Source organism: Schistocerca gregaria, chromosome 1, assembly GCF_023897955.1.
Source record: "Schistocerca gregaria isolate iqSchGreg1 chromosome 1, iqSchGreg1.2, whole genome shotgun sequence".
NCBI classification, from domain to species: Eukaryota; Metazoa; Arthropoda; class Insecta; order Orthoptera; family Acrididae; genus Schistocerca; species Schistocerca gregaria.
The window spans coordinates 1125708603-1125728200 of record NC_064920.1 but is presented as its reverse complement, the minus strand read 5'-3'; the positions used below and the strand labels follow the sequence as shown (position 1 = coordinate 1125728200).

At 39.6% G+C, this 19598-nt stretch overlaps 1 protein-coding gene across 8 annotated transcripts in view; it reads right to left on the bottom strand.

The window, feature by feature from the left end:
• Positions 1 to 19598, bottom strand: part of LOC126283855 (uncharacterized) — a 242530-nt gene that overhangs the window by 158214 nt on the left and 64718 nt on the right. For all 8 annotated transcript variants that reach the window (XM_049982308.1, XM_049982306.1, XM_049982307.1 and 5 more), the window contains one exon: positions 12197 to 12330. In XM_049982308.1, coding sequence (XP_049838265.1) covers positions 12197 to 12330 — 134 coding nt within the window. The remainder of the gene's footprint in view (positions 1 to 12196; positions 12331 to 19598) is intronic.

Genomic DNA, 19598 nt, shown 5'->3' with positions numbered 1-19598 from the left:
TTTGAGAAAGCCTTCGACATTATTGACTGGTACACACACTTTGAAATTTTGAAGGTAGAAGGGGTAAAATACAGGGAGCAGAAGGCAATTTAAAGCTTGTAAAGAAAACTGATGGCAGCTGTAAAAGCTGAGAGGCACAAAATGGAAACAGCAGTTGAGAAGGGAGTGACACAGGGTTGTAGACTATCCCTGGTGTTATTCATTATGTACAGTGAACAAGCAGTAAAGGAAACCAAAGAAAAATTTAGAATAGGAATTAAAGTTCAGGGGGTAGAAATAAAAACTTTGAGGTTTGCCGATGACACTGTAATTCTGTCAGAGATGAAACAACAAAAGCAAAACAAGGATAATGGAATGTAGTCAAATTAAATCAGGTGATGCTAAGGGAATTCAATTAAGAAATGAGACACTAAAAGTAGTAGATAAGTTTTGCTATTTGGGCAGCACAATAACTGATGATGGTCGAAGTAGAGAGGATATAAAATGTAGACTGGCAATGGCAACTAAAGCATTTCCGATGAAGAGACAATTGTTAACATCGAATACAGATTTCAGTGTTAGGCAGTCTTTTCTGAAGATATTTGTCTGGAGTGTAGCCATGCGTAGAAGTGAAACATGGACGATAAACAGAGTAGACAAAAATAGAACAGAAGCTGTTGAAATGTGATGCTATAGAAGGAAGCTGAAGATTAGATGGGTTGATCACGTAATTAATGAGGAAGTACTAAATAGAATTGGAGAGACAAGGAATTTGTGGTAAATCTTGACCAAAACAAGATTGATAGGAGAATTCTGAGACGTCAAGGAATCATGAATTTAGTACTGGTGGGAAGTGTGGGTGGTAAAAATCATAGAGGAAGACCAATAGATGAACACAATAAGCAGATTCAGAAACATGAAGGTTGTAGTAGTTATTCAGAGATGATGAGGTTCGCACAAGGCAGAGTAGTATGGAGAGTTGCATCAAACAAGTCTTTGGACTGAAGACCATAACAACAGTGGTACACCAAGGCGGCAGTAGGATGTCAGTAGGTTGTATAACTTGCAGAGGTAGTGTCCAGAATTCCCGAAAAGTGATGAATGTAGTAGGGATTGCACAGTAGCAGTATCTTTTGGAGGTAGTAAAAGTGATTCTGGAATGCTTGGGGCATAGAGAAGTGTTTTTGCACTACAAGGTTTGTCAGGAGTAGGTACTGGGAGAATCTGAAAAAGTGAAGGTCACTATGAAAGAATGAAAGAAGGGGGGGGGGGGGGGTGGCAGCGATCCAGAGAGAGGAATTTTCATGGTTAGGCCATAGGGGGATATTCCATGGTTTAGGCAGCATTTAAAGAACAATATATGGGACTGGGTTTAAGCCAGGAAAGGAGATACTTTTCTGAACTGGTGCAGAAAGATTGACCACAGTTCCACTGTGGCAGCGAAGATGCTGGGGAAACAGGCAATGATGTAGGGAATGGAGGTGTTAGGTGTTTGTGAGGAGAGCTGGATAACAGAAAGAGACATGCAAAAATATCTAAAAACACACAAAATGAGGACAAATACACAAAACACAGACAAATAGATAAAAATATGATCAAATACATAAAAATATGCACAAGTATGCAAAAATGCACACAAATATGCACACGTATTTCAAAATAAGTAAAAATATGCATGATCAAATACATAAAAAATGTATGAAAACATGAGAAAATGGTGTGAAATTGATGAGATATAGGAATATTCATGTGTTGGTATATGGGAAGACAGGGGGGAATTGGATAGGTTGAGGGCTGGGTTGGGTTGAATTGGGGGGGGGGGGGGGGGGGGGGAAGGAGACCAAACTGCGAGGTAATTTGTCTCATCGGATTAGGGAGGGATGGGGAAGAAAGTTGGCCATGCTGTTTTAAAGGAACAATCCCGGCATTTGCCTGGGTGATTTAGGGACATCACGTAAAACCTAAAGCAGGATGGCCGGACACGGGATGTTAGGTGGAGGTTCACAAATTTGTAGGCTACAGGCAGGTGTGGAAAATAACGAACAAAAATACACAAAGTCACATAGTTGTGTGCGGACAAGACTATTGATACACTGTGGCTTGGATGTTTGAGCATGTGCAGTTTGGAACACGATGATCAAAAAAGAAGAGCAAGTACAGATAATGAGTAGAATCATGCATTAGAGAGAAAATAACAAAGGAAAACATCACAGGGTTGTGGGATGGAAGAAGGGCCATCAGGGACAATCAAACAATGGAAAGTTCAGGTTGGAATAGCAATGATTATGAAAAGGATGGATTGCTATTCACCATACAGATGACACACTTGAGTTGCAGATAGGCACAACAAAAAGACTGTTACACACTAAGCTTCTGACCAAAGCAGTTTCCAGAAAAGAAAGGAAAACATGCATGCATTCACATGAGCAGGCAAACCTCATATACACATGACCGCTAACTCCAGCCACACTGCAACTATTGTGTTGAACTAATGCAGAAATTGGGGCTGGGGCATGGAAGTGGGATAGCAAGGTACAGGTGGGGGGAGACGAGCACTTTTTTTACAGCATGCAGGCACTATTGTACATGGCGGCAGGACAAGGCTGCCAGGAACAGTGGCAGAAGCCAGGTTGGATGGGGAGGGGTAGATAAGTGAGGGACAGTGAGTGGAAAAGAAAAAGAGCAAAGAGGGGATAAGATTGGTTGGTACAATGGCACAGGCTAAACACAATGGGGGTGAGGGGAATGAACTGGGAGGAGGTTACAACCGATTGTATTGAGATAAGGAATCAGTGGCTGAAAATGCATATTTATTGTGTTACGAACATATGGACACAGGAGCACTAACTGTTGGTAGAGGGGAGGGCATAGGGGCAGTAGGTTATTGTAGGTTGAAGCCAGGATAATTTTGGAAATGGAGATTGTGTTGCAAGGATAACTCCCAACTGCACAGTTCAGAAAAGCTGGTGGTGTTGGAGAGGGTTCAGATGACCTGGGTTGTGAAGCAGCTATTAAAATAAAGTGTATTACACTCAGCTGTATGTTGTGCCCCAATATGGTCTACATAGCTCTTGGCCACTGTTTTGTGGTGGCCATTCATCCTGGTGGACAACTAGTTGGTAGTCATAACAATATCAAAAGCTGCGCAATGATTGCAGCAGAGTTGGTATATGACATGGTTGCTTCCACAGGTAACCTGGCCTCTGATGGGATAGGATAAGCCTGCGACAGGACTGGAAGTGCTGAGCGGGTTTATTTGGGCATGTCTTGCACTTGGGTCATCCACAGTAATATGACTCCTGTGGCAAGGAGATGATGGGATTGGGGGTGGCATAGGAGTGAACCAGGATGTTGTGAAGGATGGGTGAGTGACAGAACAGTGTTTTAGGAGGTCAGGAAGGATCTTGTGTAGGATGAGCCTCATTTCAGGTTATGATGATGGATATCAAAGCTCTGACGATGGATATGGTTCAGTTGTTCCAGTCTGGGGTGCTGGGTGATAAAGAGGGCTCTCTGTTGTATGTGGTTAGTGGGAGGATTGGGTGTGTGTTGGGATACAGCATGGTAAATCTGCTTGTGGACTAGTTCTGGGGGAGAACACCTGTCCGTGAAGGCCTCAGTGTGACACTCAGCATACTGGACAAGGAAGTTACTGTCACTGCAGATACTCTGTCCCTGGGTAGCTGGGCTGTATGAGAGGGATTTTTTGGTGTGGAAGAGATGACAGCGAAATGCAGGTACTGATTGGTGGGTTTAATGTACACAGAGGTATAGATGGAGCCATTAGAGAGGAGAGGTCATTGTCCATGAAGGTGGCACACTGAGTTGAGGAGCACTAGGTGAAGCAGATGGAAAAGAATCTGTTCAGGTTGTGAAGGAGTGAGCATAGGGTGTCTTGGCCCTGAGCCCAAATCATGAAGGTATTATCAATGAACCTTAAATCAGACCAGGGGTCTGGGGTTTTGAGAGGTTAGGAATGTTTTCTCTAGATGGCCCATAAATAAGCTGGCAAATGAGGATGCCATGTCAGTGCCCATAGCTGTGCTGCAGATTTGTTTGTATACCTTCCCTTTAACGAGAAGTAGCTGTGTGTTAGAATAAAGTTAGTAGGATGTATGGGGAATGAGGTCTACATAGCTTCATACCAGTGGGTTTCAAGTCTGAAGGATATTGGAGAGGTGTGTTCAATAGCGGCAAGACCATGGGCATTAGAGATGTTGGTGTATAGGGAAGTGGTGTCACCAGTGACAAGTAAGATCCAGGATTTAAAGGTGCTGTGATGATGGAGAGGAAGGAACTGGTTGGTATATGGATGTTGATCAACTCCTATCTGATGACTCCATCCACACCTCTGCCCACATTAAACCTGCCTACCACCAAGACTACCTGCATTTTGATAGCTGCTATCCCCTCCACATTAAAAAATCACTTCCTTTCAACATGGCCACCCATGAATGGCATATCTGCAGTGGCAAGGACTCCTTTGCAGACTATGCTCAACATCTCAAAAAGGCCTTCACTGACAGGCACAATCCCCAAACCTTGTTCACAAACAGCTTTTCCATGCTATATCCCCATACACCCCCAGTCCTCCTACAACCCCCAAGAACCACCTACATAGGAGTGCTCCTTTTGTCATCCAATATTGCCCCAGACTGGAACAGCTGCACCACATCCTCCGTCAGGGCTTTGGTTGTCTATCATCATGCTCTGAAGTGAGGGACATCCTACCCCAAATCCGTTCCACCCAACTGCCACACCATCCTAGTCCAATGCTATGCCACTCCCAAACCCAGCCCCTTGGCACAGGGATCATATCCCTGTGGAAGATCCAGATGCAAGATCGCCCAATCAATTCACCTAGCACTTGCAGTCCTGTCACAGGATTATCCTACCCCATCATAGGCTGGGCTGCCTATGAAAGCAGCCATGTCATATACCAGCTCTGCTGCAATCATTGCACAGCTTTTTCTGTTGGTATGGCTACCAACCAGTTGTCCACCAGGATGAAAGGTCACTGGCAAACTGCAGCCTAGAGAAAAGTGGACCACCCTGTGGCAGAAAAGGTAGCTGAACAAAGCATACCTGATTTTAATGGCTGTTTCACAACACGGATCACCTGGATCCTCCCCACAACCACCAGCTTTTCTGAACTGTGCAGATGGGAGTTATCCCTACAACACAGTCACCATTCCCAAAATTATTCTGACATCAGCCTACTATAATCTACTGCCTCCAAACCCTCCACCCAACAGTTTCTGCCCCCCTCCCCTTCCCCCCACCCCCTTGTCCAATAATCTTCCCCCAATTCATGTCCCCTCATCCTCATTGTGTTTGCGCTCTGCCAATGCACCCAACAGTGTTGTCCCCTCACTGCTGTCCTCCTTTTCTGCTCACTGATCCAGTCCGCTGCCGCTCCCTTGAAGCCCTGACGCTACCCCTGTTAGCCTTCCTGCTGCCTTTTAAAGTAGTCTCGGCATGTTCCATTTAGACAGCACTCTTCTCTCCTACCACCTGTACTCTGATATCTGTCCCACTTCCCTGCGCCACTCCAAATTTTGTTCAATGCAACAGTCGAGTCTGACTAGAGTGGCCAGATATAGCAGTCGTGTGTGTGACGTGTACCTGCTTCTGTGAATGTCTGTGTGTGTTTTTCTTTATTTTCTGAAGAAGGCTTTGGCCGAAAGCTTGGTGTGTAACAGTCTTTTCACTGTTACTGTCTGCAACTCAATGTGTCAACTTCGCGGTGGGTAGCAATCTATTCTTTTCATAACTGCTGATAGTCAAATCTGGAATTTCCATTGTTTTATTTATGTATTAATGTCATCTAAAATATGGTGTTACGTACATCTTTGAGCAAAAACAACCCCACATTCACTTAAACTTTCAGCTGTGAGGTGATCAAGATGAGTGCTACCAAGGGCAAGACTATGAGAACCACTTTAGTTCTGCTGAAGTGCAACACAAAGGTTGATATGTTTAACACATATCTGCAACTCATGTTGAACCCAGGCTCACAACTGTTTTTTATTTGAAACACACTGTTTGGGATACACCAATACATGCAAGTCCCATTTGACATTTTAAGTGCCCCTGGAATTTTCCAATGAGGTCCTGAACAATTGCTATGAGACTTTCCACCGTGTTGCAACTATCTTAATGATATAATTGTAATGAGCACCAATAAATGTGAACATCAGCATAATTTAAGTCAGTTTTTCATCATGTTGCAGGACACAGGATTGAAATGTATGAACAAGACATGTCATTTTTTTCAAAAATCTGTTGAATATTTAGTGTTTGTCATTACCAAAATGGGCATATCACCGACATGAAAACATATTCAGGTGATTTAGTGAATGCCCTATCCAAACAATCTATCAGTGTGACAATATTTTTGGGGAAAAGTAAATCATTACAGCATGTTCATTAAAAATGTAACCATTTCACATCTCCTTAACCTTTTCTACCAAAAATGGCACCAAATTCATTTCGTCTTCAGCATGTGATCAGCCTTTTGTGCACTCAAGAAAGCTTTGCAATCTACAGGCTGGTTGGTCCCACACAACTGGGTGTATGGTACAGGGAGGCACCCTTTCACATCAGGGTAAGGATGGATATACACATCCAAAAACATCCCATCCACATATATCTCTAGAACATTGAATTCTGTCCAGCAAAACCATGCAAAGATCAAAAAGGAAGCACTGGCCATAACATATGCATTGTTTCACAGTTACCTTTATATAGTCTCATTTTATCCTTCAACAGATCACAATCCGCCACTGACTCAGCTAGGTTCATAGTACACTTTACCCCACACAACACTCTTAATAACTTTAGTGGCAGCCCTGTTTCTGCTGACTTATGATAAACATATTCTTTATAAACCTATGAGCCAGCTAATGCTGTCTCATCTTCAGGCAGTGTCAGGCACTGACTTTGGTCAACAAGAAGGCGTCTGAAACTTCCTGGCAGATTAAAACTGTGTGCCGTATCGAGACTCGAACTTGGACCTTTGTCTTTTGCAGCCAAGTGCTCTACCATCTGAGCTACCCAAGCACGACTGACAGCCTGTCCTCACTGCTTTACTTCTGCCAGTTCCTCTCTCCCACCTTCCAAACTTTACAGAAGCTCTCCTGCGAACCTTGCAGAAATAGCACTTCTGAAAGAGAGACATGGCTTAGCCACAGCCTGGGTGATGTTTCCAGAATGAGATTTTCACTCTGCAGCAGGGTGTGCTGATATGAAACTTCCTGGCAAATTAAAACTATTTGCTGGACCGACACTCAAACTCGGGACCTTTGCCTTTCATGGGCAAGTGCTCTACCATCTGAGCTATCCAAGCACAACTCACACCCCATCCTCACAGCTTTACTTCTGATAGTACCTCGTCTCCTATCTCCTCAAGAAGGTGTGTGCTTTACCACAGACATGGAGGTGTGCCACATTCCAGAAGAATATATCCTCAACACATTTTTGGTCACGGCTGAGTCTGCCAAACATACCAAACACACAGGGTTATCATTGGGCATAGAGAGCATAACTCAACCCACTTCCTGCTCATGCTGATTCTGCACTATGACGTGAAAGATGTTTTTCTATTAACCACAGAGTACACATCCTAAAAAGTAGATGTTCCACCCGGCCTTCATGCAAAACATTTTCCCTAGCCCCTGCTAGGCTTTGAGGAGTCACATTTATGATGACATGGGCCAGACACCACATGTATCGTCAGACAACGGACTTTGCAATCAAGCCTAAAGCATGCTTCTGTATGAGCTATCCCACTTAACCTCCAAGACCGTTCTCTCCATGAGTACAGCCCTCCATTCCATGAGACCATATCAAATAAGATTTTGCCTGCTCTTATCTGAATAACATCTAGACAGTGGCTGTGAATGCCTACTCTAAATTCTCCTGTGTTCACTAAATAGCATCCACTACAACAGGGGCAACAGTCAACACAATGGCTGCCATATTTGCTGTAGAAGTCTTATACTACGTGCCACCACTTCAGATAATGCTCCTCATTTCACGTCCATCATATTTGTTAATTTCTATAACTGACATGGCGCCCATCTGCTAATGACATTATTCTATCTGCAGTCAAATGTTGAAGCGCAGCAGATGGTATGGACACTCAAGGGAAAAATAAAGACAGCTCTTCAGTCAGCAAAAAACATGCACACTCTCTGAGAACATACAGGGCCACCCGACTCTCACAGAAGAGCTCACTGGTACTCCTTCATGGGTGAACACAACAGATTCTGTTGCAACACAGAATTACAACTGCATTCCAGTGTGTCATTGGTACCAGGTGGGTAACATGGTGCATTGACTGTAATCCATCCACCATGTTGGCTACTTGAACGTTGTACTACAGTGTAAATCGTGGATGTCATTTTTACTTTCATGCTACCTGTTTGCTGCTATTTTATTAGCTACATGACATATGCTCACATAAGTGTGTGGAACAGCAGGTAGATTTATACTACCACATATATTTGGTTTCAGACTATTAGGATGTAAGGTGGCGGACTGAATGAATGTCAATTTCACACCTTACATGAGAGATTTTCTATGTTGTAACAAGTATGTGAATAAATCAGCTGACATACTTTGGCGATAATGAGCAGATTTGGCTATCAAAATGTACAGTGTGTAATCCAAAGGGATGACACTCAATTCGACAGTATTAACATGCCGAACCCAAATCCTACAAGTCAATGAGCAAAAGGTGGAAAAAAAAAAATAAAAATGCCAGAATAAATGTTGTATTTTGTGGACAGATGCGAGCTGCGCCATCACAGCCTGAGTACAATGGAACACTTCTAAAAAGGGCTTGGTGACCCATAGCAAGAGGGACAACGAACACGTCAGGCGATACATCAAGGAGAGTGGGCCAGCACTGCTTGAAATGGAGAAATTCTATAGAAAACTGCATTGGGGAATTTCCAGATGCATACAAACAGACCAGCAATGCAGCTGATCATGTTAAAAGCTCACGGTATGCTCGTGATGTATGTTTGTAACTTTTAGATATCAATAGTGGGCACAAAATGTCCAAATGACTGAAATAAACTCGGAAGGAGAAAAAGGGGAGATGTTGTGATGCAGTTTAAAGCTAGACCCTTTGCAATTGGCAGAGATAGTTTGCACAAGACGAAAAGAACACTCCCATTGGTTTGAAAAAGCCGCGACGTGAAGCACAAAATGACACAAGTGGGGTGACAGTTTGCTACGAAAGACATACAACTGAAAACTTTGGGGACTCTCCTCTGAACCAGCATCAAGTGTAGTACAGGGGGCATCTCGCTCTCTATGATGCCAAAAGAGGAATTTTGTGTGAACAATGCGTTCACTATGGCTGATATTCAGCTAGAAATTAGCTGAAGAATCGTTGAGCTCCGATAGCGGAGAAATGAAACAGCCATTGTTCTTGCGAGAACTGAGAGGGCATAGAAATATACACACTGCACCATCTATGCATATGTACACCGCCATATTTTCAAGACTAGGGATGAGTGCATGTTTTCTCACCTAACGAGAAACATAGGACAGTTTCAGCTGATAAAATCAGTAAAGGTTTTGATTGGCTTTTTATAGGATTTTCAGAGGGTGAGAGCAGGCATGCAGCTGACAGCACATCACAGCTAAAAGGTAATTGCCACTGTCAGACACGTTAACTTGTTGGTTCACCAGCTGGAGTCCACTGTGAACTCGAGCCACCTTGAGTAATCTTTTGCTCATCTTGTCACAAAAACTAACCATCCTCCATAGATTTGATCGACATCCTAAATAGTACCAAACTTAGAACTGGAATCGGTTGATTTGTTGTAATATTGGCCAACTTCATAGTGTAGTAGTAAGAATAATCTTGTAGAGAACCTTCTATTTAAATTCGATATTGTTGTTTTCAGGGTTATTTCTACTAAACAAGAAGTAATGCGTTAAACTGACAACTGGCCTGTAATTGCCACATCACAATCTATGCAAATTTGTGTACTTCTTTGACAATAATTCTGAAATCAAACAAATGGTGTACAGCTAAACACCAATGTGCTCTGTCATAGAATAAGGATTCACTCCTCACCCAGTCATTTATTCTACAGATGCTAATGCACTCACAGGGTGTTTTTGCTGATGTCTAACAAACATAAAAAAGAGTGGAGTTTCAGAAGGAACTATGTTCCACCATGTTACAACTTAATATTGTAGAGTGGATTTCAATGTATTGAAACTGCAATCACACTAAATAATATTTTTAAACGCCAAATGTTGAGTGACTTATCAATAATTTTAAGATGGGTCTCATGAGTAATTTGTAAGCAATCACACTAAATAATATTTTTAAACCCCAAATGTTGAGTGACTTATCAATAATTTTAAGATGGGTCTCATGAGTAATTTGTAAGCAATCTATTTAGTTTACTGATTGTGTCTCCCCAATATTCCGCGAATACACTGAAGTCTATCACCTGCTTTACCTATGACTGAACCTATGTGATCATTACACTTCATACCCTACAAAGTGTTACACCCAGATATTTGTGCGTGTTGACCAATTACAACAGTGACTCACTGATAGTATAATCATAGGATATAAGTTTCTTCATTTTGTGAAGAACACAGTTTTATATTTCTGAACATTTACCGCAAGTAGTCAGTCTTTTCACCACTTTGAAACCTTATTAGGATCTGACAGAACACTTGTGCAATTTCGTTCAGATAGTACTTCATTATAGATAATGAGTCATCTGCAAAGAGTCTGAGGTTACTATTAATTTTGTCTGCAAGCTCATTAATATAGAACATTAGCTGCAATAGACCCAACACTCCTCCCTGACACACATCAGATGTTACTTCTGCATTTGTTGATCACTCTTCATCCAAGTTAACTTTGTGTGTCCTCCCTATAAAACAATCCTCACCCCAGACACAAATATTGCTTGCTACACCATATGATCATACTTTTGACAGCAAGTGTAGATGTGCTACTAAGTTAAATACTTTTCAAAAACCGAGAAATAATCCATCTACCTAGCTGCCTTGATCCACGGCTTTCAATATGCCATGTGAGGAAAGTGAAAAATGGGTTTCACATGAATGATGTTTCTGGATTAAATGTAGGTTGGCACAGAGGAAGTCATTCTGTTCACAATAACTCATAATGTGTGAGGTCATAAAATGTTCTAAAAATCTTCAATACATCGATATCAAACATACTGGATGTGAATTTTGTGGATTACTTCTGCTATACTTATTTTAGACAGATGTGACCTATGTTTTCTTGCAACTTCTGGACATAGGTTTTTGTTTGAAGGATCTACAATGTATTATAGATAAAAAGAGATGGTATCTCAGCCACAAATTCAGTATAGAGTCTGATAGGGATTCCATTGGGCCCTGGAGCTTGGTTCTGTTTTAATGATTTCACTGTTCATTGTTTCTCGATACCAGTGACACTAATACTTATTCCACTTCTCTTTTCATTGGTACCAGGATTAAAGTCGGGCTTTTTCATGAGTTTTTATTAGTAAACGAACATTTGAAAATGGAGTTAAACTTTTCTGCTGTTGCTTTGCTACCCTCAATTTCAGTTCCTGCCTCACCTATGAGGGACTGGACACTAACTTTGGTGCCACTAACATCCTTTATGCACAAGCAGAATTTATTTGAGTTTTGTGGCATCTGATAATTTTGTTAGAGGCATGCGACTGCAATTCAAATACTATGTCACATCAAGACAATTCACATGAATATTATACATGTTGTATAAAACTAACAACTTGTTGAAAACAGATGATATATTTCCTGAAAAATGTATTCAACTTATATTTCAAAATGTTCAATTTCCGTTTCATTTTTTATTTCATGCAAAAAATTTTTAGTTCAAAAAGGGGTCCACTACTCAGGAACACTCATCTTCAATAATTTGCCAGCAAACATGAAAAAATTTAGTTACAAATAAAGTTCAAATGATGTATTGTATATACTCATACTATTAGTATTGCTATTTCAGCTTTTTAAAAAAAATTGACATGTTCCACATCCATGAGGATCTCCTCAGCACGGATCTATGGAACGAAAAACTGATCTAATCTAATCTCAAAAATGCGTAAACAAATGTTGGTACAAGCATTAAGGACAGGCTCATCAGGAACATTTGGACAAATATCTGAAGGCACAAAGTTACTCTCGAAGATATACTTACTGAAATTCCATTTTGTTATTGAGTTTATTTTGACAGTTTGTGGTTGCAGTATTACTTATTGGTTCTGTATTTTGTTCTGAAGATATGGTTACATTTTCATTAAGTCCTGGGTTATGCTCGTCTGTGAAGTTTTCCTGTAAAAGATTTTTTTTAAATTTAGTTGATTGGAGACATTTGGTATTGAACTATAATTTTCGTTAGTACTTAAAGCATTTCAAAAAATTCTGACGACGCAGTGCTGATTTATGTAGCATTCTGCTGTCTAAATTCTTTCCAGCCAACATTTTATACCTTCTGTAACTTTGCATGCTTTTGTGACCGTTTTCATTGAGGGTAAAATCTTCTGGGGTAAAATCTTCTGAGTTTTCAGGCTACATCATATTTCTTCTATATGATTAAGTCGCATCATCTTAATTGTATGTACTTGGAAAATATAGTGCTGTAAGCCACATGTTAATAAATACACAATAAACAATTCAACCCCTCTGCTGGGGCCTCCTTCAGGATCTTGTGATGCTCACGGTTAGCTGAACACTGATAGTGTACAAGAAATATGACACTGCATAACAACCCAGAAGATTTTACCTTTATTTTATATCTTCCTTGAACTGTTGGTAACTTAAAAAAATTCCCCTACTGGAATATGGTTTTGGTCCCTCCTCCCTTGGTTAGTTCCTAGAGAATAAGGACTTGCTATCAAGCTCAAAATAATTTGGCTGATCATGACAGCAGATTAGTATGTCTAGTTAATTCCTAGAAAATAGGGCAATTTTGTGAAGAGTTGTGACTTTAAAATAGGTCTTTTTCAATTAATTTAATATATTTACTAATATTTCCTTTCAGACTGACTTCCATTTTTCTACTACTTGAGCTACCTTAATTGTTAATATCTACATGTTTTAATGAAACTTTCCCCCTTACCGTACATCATAAAAAAGTAGGAAATAAAGAAAAGTGTACTATTGAAGGAATAAAAAACTCTAGTGCAAGAAAAAGACAGCTACATAGGAAACTAAAACATAATGAAAGTCCTGATTTTGTTGCCTATGTAAAATATTACAAAACATTTTTAAAACAGTTATAAAGGCAGCCAAAGAAATGACAAATAATAGATTTATATTGGATAGTGAAAATATATCAAAGACCTTATGGCCAGTGATCAAAGCTGAAACGGGTGCCACAAGTAGAGGCCATGATACTTCCTAAATCAAGATAAAGGATAAAACTATAGTAAATCCTGCTCAGATTTCTGAATTATTTAATGAATTCTTTATAAATGTACACAGATCTAATGTCAATGTAGTAGATTACCCAGACAAGGTAAATTTCTTCCACAGTGAACAATCTTATGTTGAATTTTTCAGTACATTTACCAGAACTACCGTAAAAGATATAGAAAAGTGATACTATCACTAAAAAGTAAAGTATCAGTAGTCTGGGATGGGATACAAACAAAAGCGTTAAAAAGAGTCTCTAAAATAATTGTGCAGCCAATAACTACAACAGTTAACCAGTCCCTTCAAGAAGGTTATTTTCCAGACACACTGAAGTACACAGTAGTTAAGCTACTATTCAAAAAAGGTACAAAAGAACATATTGGAAACTATCACCCAGTCTCTCTTCTTTCATCACCATCCAAAATATTTGAAAAGATAGTCATCATAAAAATTCAAAATTTCATAGAAAAATTTAAAATGATGTCAAAAAATCAGTATGGATTTCAAAAAGGCAAAACCACAGTATCTGCTATAAATAATTTTGTCAATAAAATTAGCTCTTCTCTAGACAACTCACTGCATGCCACAGGATTTTTTTGTGACCTATGAAAGACCTTCGATAGTGTGAATTACTCCTTGCTACTCTGTAAACTGGAAAAGTATGAAATTAAGGGCACAGTATTAGAATGGTTTAAGTCCTATCCAACCAACCGAAGACGAAGTGTGGTTATAACATTAGAGAGAGGAAATTATACTTCAAAATGGAAAGCCATTTCACATGGAGTACCCCACGGTTCTGCGTTAGGTCCCATTCCATTTTTGTTTTACATAAATGATCTGCTGCTTAATATTGAGTGTCACTCAGTTTTATTTGCAGATGACACATCTGTAATCATTGAAATTAACAGTACTGATCAAATTCCACAAACTGTATTAAATCCTTTTGAAAAATTAGATACCTGGTTTGATTTAGATGGGTTAAAATTAAATGTGGAAAAGACACAGTTAATGCAGTTTAAAACAAAACAAGCAAACTTAAATGATATTCAGGTCAGTTACAGAAACAAGGATTTGCAGGAAGCTAGCTGTGTGAAATTCCTAGATAAAAATATATCGTGGGGATCACATATACAGTACCTTGCAAATAAATTAAATAGCCTAGCATTTGCAATGAGAATATTGTACAATGTTACCAGTATGGGCATATGAAAAGTAGTATATCACAGCTACTTTAAGTCAGTAATAAGGTATGGAATTGTATTTTGGGGTAACTCAAACCATATGTGTTGAATACTGAATCTTCAGAAAACCATCTTTAGAAATATTCACAATGTAGGGTGAAGAGAATGATGTAACCCACTCCTAAAAATCTAAGTATATTAAGTATTCCCTCACTATACATTTATGAGCTTATAATCTTTGTACGCAGTACCCTGATTTATTTGCAGCAAATCATTTCAACATGATTACAACACCAGAAATCAAAATAATTTTATTCTGTCCACTTTACGCTCAAACTCCACGTTATATGGGTATGAAAATTTATAACAAAGTGAAATGAGGAGAATTGCTCAGCATAAATTTAGAAACACTGAAAAAATCCTTGTATGAGAAACCAGTGCAGAAATGCTACTATTCAGTAAAAGAATTCTTAAATGACAACCTGAAAATTTGAACAGGAGAGAGCAAGTACTTAGGACTATTAACTTTAAAAGTTTGTTACTTTTGAAGAAAAATTATTAATTGATTAATTAAGTTATTATTCAGTACTGTAGATTACATTACTGGTATTATATGAGGAAAACTGTAAACCAGTTTTTGTGTTTTGATGCGTCTCCTGTACTGTAAGTCAATAAACTTGTATTCTATTATATTCTATTCTATTCCTTGATAAATCAACTCGTTATACCTATAACATTGCTGAAATGACTTAGGAAATGGGAAGGAGTTCTGATAAGGCCAATGTAAATAATGCAGATGAAATATTACAGCTGGTGAACAAATAATATTCCATCAGAACGCATGATATAGCCACAGGAATCTTCATGAGGCAATTTTTTAAATTAAACTATTTTTAAAAAATTGCACTCTTCAAAACTACTTTTAAGCATCATTCAATAGTAACATGTGCGTACGTAGCCCTTGATGCAGCACAAAAAACAATATTCTGTTATCACTATAGCCAAGCCTTGGTCTCTCTCTCTACAATTTTTAGCCCCCCCCCCCCCCCCCCCCACACACACACATTCCCATCCATTACCAAATTAACTATTACTTGATGTTCCGGGATGTCCTGTTAACTGATCTCTTCTTTTAGTCAATTTGAACCATAACTTCTTTCTTCTTAAATTTGATTAAGTACCTCCTCATTAGTTACTCAATCTTCCCACTTCATTTTCAATATTCTACTGTAGCACCATAGTTCAAAAGCTTCTAGACTCTTCTTGTCTGAACTGTTTAACATTCATGTTTCACTTCTATGCAATCCTACACTCCATGCAAATATCTTCAGGAAAGACTTCCTAACACTTAAATTTATAGTATGTAAAGTCCTCTATTTCAGGAATGCTTTCCATGCTACAGCCAGACTGCATTTTATATCCATTCTACTTCACCAATCTTAAGTTGTTTTTTGCGATCCAAATAGCAAAACTCATCTACTACTTTCAGCATCTCATTTCCTAATCTAATTTCCATGAATACCTGTGTTATCTACAACCTTCTACTTCAGTTGTTGAAAGGTAGGTATTCTCTTGCTGGAGCAGCTCAGCCCACCAAGGGAGGAAAGAGGGGGAAAGAAGCAGGGGTGGAGTGGGGGGGGGGGGGGGGGCAAGATAGAAGAACAATGACATGCGCACCTACCTTGGTCAACAGTAATTTTTTTACCTGTCCTGCAGTGTTTGGGGTTCACTGAACCTGCCCATTGTTCTTTCTGTTAAAACAAAAAATTTGAAATGTCAAATTTTTGGCACTTTTGCAGTGTATGACTTCCACTGTTTGTGATTTATGAGGCCGCTGCTAGAAATAATATTTATCTGTTGGCCAGCAAGGAGGAAGTGGACAGTGGCAGTATGGAGCAGGAGGAGGAAGCTGACAGTTGTAACAGCTTGCCTCATAAACAGACATTTACAGCTGGTCTTGCATGTGCCCTTAAAGCTTATGCCCTGTAAGATGATATTTCGGATGTCCGTATCCTGCTGGGTCTGTACAATGGGAGACTGCACATGTGTGGTGTATGTAGTGAGCCTGGGCTGTGCTTGCTCTTTGTGCTAAGATGTACTGTCATATTGGCTGAGTTCTCTCTTGGATGGCAGTGAGCTATATGGAGTCCACCAGCAGACTTTGTTCCCATATTAAAGAATACAGAGTGTTTCTTTGGGTGCTGACATTTTTTTCTTGCTATTTTCTGAAACTGAGCTCCACCCACATGATTACGGTAACTATCAGTTACTGGCAAGTGTACTGATACTTATGCTGACCAGCAGTTGTGAGAGGAAAAGATGTTGAGCTGTCTCAATTTAAAGAACAACGATTTCGGATTATGAATTTTACTCTGTTGCAAGTACTATTCCATTTACATTTATTACTTGACAGAATAGATGTGCTAAATATGTGCCAGATGTGGGAAAGAGAGTGATGCTGGGGCAGCATGCAGTGAACAAGGGAGGCTAATATTGTTTATGCCTTATATTATCATGAATGTGCTGTATATATTATAACAGCATTTGCTAATGTTAGTTGGACATGTTGGAAGTTAGTTTTTCTTATGACTGCTGTAAGGGTTTCTAAGCAGCTTCACTCCCTACATTTGCATAATACTGTTGCAAAGAGTGTACCAGCTGGCCCAAGCTGAGGCACCAAGTTCGGGGATTGGTGGTAGCATCACGACAAGAGGTGGTCACAAGGTCCAAGTGGCTGAAGCCATGAGCTGTGAAAGGAGGGCCTCCGCAGAGCAAAGATACCAGAGGACTTCACAGGGGCCAGTGTCGACTACAAGCAGCAGGTCAACATCCCATTGGTTGGTTGGCAACATTCGTGTCGGATAACCACTCGTGGCCTGGCTTCCCTCTTCTACCTGGCTGTCATCGGCACCACTCGGTAACCGCTGTGCCGCACAGTGGAGCCATGGAACTGCTTGCAGATAAAGGGGAGTAACATTATGTAATCCTGATGGTGATTTGTGTCATTGTCTACCTGCCCCCCTAATTATTTTCTAGTTTGTACCCGACCATCAGAATTTTACTCGGTCAGCTCTTTGGTTGTAAATATAGGCCATAGGACTGTACTAAGACACAAGCTGTCATTTAAAAATTTGTCCTGATATTATATTGCCTTTCCTTATTATTTTCTGGTTTGTACCTGACCCTCAGAGATTTACTCAGTCAGCTCTTTGGTTGTAAGTATAAACAGTAGTATTGTACTAATACACTAGTTGTTGTTTGAAAGTTGTCCCACTATTATATTGCCTTTCCTTTCTGGATTGTACCCAATCATAAATGTTCTAATCAATCAGCTCCTGTTCGCAAATACAGCCAACACAAATGTGCTAAGGCATAGGTTGCCGTTAAACAAAGGAGGGACTTTGTGGTTAGATTTAGATGTTAACCGGTTCAATTCTTTGATTGTAATTGCATTTCTCAGTCATAAGCTATAATCTGAGCAACCTGTCGTACTAAGCTGTGCATTGCTGTTTTTGAAAGACCAAGTCATTTTTTGTGTATTTTAGCTGGATCTTGTGGTTCCGTCGAGTGAGTACTATTGTAATAAGTGTTCACAAGTAATGTTTTAAGATGTTTCTTCAGAGTAGTCTTAATAAGTGACAATCAGTATAACTTTGAAAATATTAACAGCCAACTGTCACGGGGCTTTAGTCAAAATAAGACTGTCAAAGGGACAGGTTGGGATCCACTCGCACCTTGGTTGCCGAATGAAATTAAGAGGTTGATTATTTTGAAGTAAGCCTTATCATTGTCATATTGTTTCCTAATCTGTTTAACCTTTAAACACAGGTGCACATCTTAACCCCAAACTTTTCGACATACAGATTTCAAATTGAAGTTATGTCATCTGTTCTGAGTAATTGAATCACTCTTGTCATCAATAGTGCTTATAAAGTTTTCATGTGTTGCAGAAGGGCATTTAATAAGTTACACTTTGGAATATGCTATTGAATGGGTAGATCAAGTGCCGCTTAAGCAGGCCCCGTACAGCTTACCCCACACAAAAATTGTTAAGGGAGAAGATAGAGAAAATGTTAGGACAAGGAGTTATTCGACCATCTAAATCACCATATGCGGCACTGACATTCCTGGTACCCAAATTCAGTGGTGAGTTCCATCTGGTGGTGGACTACCATGAGTTGAATAAGAAGGTTGTATTGAGATCAGAGCCATTGCTGGTCTTACATTCATATTTCACTTGGTTTAAAGGAGCACTTGCATTTACTACCTTAGACTTTCAATCAGGCTTATAACCAAACAGCTTTAGAGAGAGGTCACAACCTGTCACTATATATGCTACTGATTGGAATTTTGTTTGAATTTAACTGGGTTCCTTTTGGGATAGCAACAGATGCTGCAGTTTTGTCACATTTAACTGATGCATTATTTTTTGATGCAAAGTTTAAATTCGTTTACCATTACTTAGATGACTAATTAATAAATAGTTGTTCCAATTAAGAACAATGATTGCACCTGAACAGTTACAGAAGGCAGGCCTCACAGTAAACCCCCAAAAGGTTGTTTTTGCCTGCACCTGAATGACATTTTTAGGACATATAGTCTCTGTGGAACGAATCTGCATTGATCCTGATAGAATATAAATTATTAACCAATCCCCAAGACCATGTGATGTTAAATAAGTTGCCAATGGAAACTCTTTAGACACAGAAGGTAGAGATGAGAATTTAAAAATTTGGCAAGATAAGATCCAGCAAGTCCACTGAAACACAGTTCCATTTGCCCTTCTTTTCCTCGTTTTAATTTCCTAGAGAAATATTATTCCTATGATTTATGCAACATTCTTTGAAAGTGTGGACAGGATCGATTTAAAGCACATAATTATTTATAACTTGTGGTACTACAGTCTCTAAAAATATGAAAGAGAATATTCCAAAACGGAACATGTTATGTATTAATCACCTTAGAAGTAGAAAGATTTGACATTTATTTCTATTCTTTGGCATC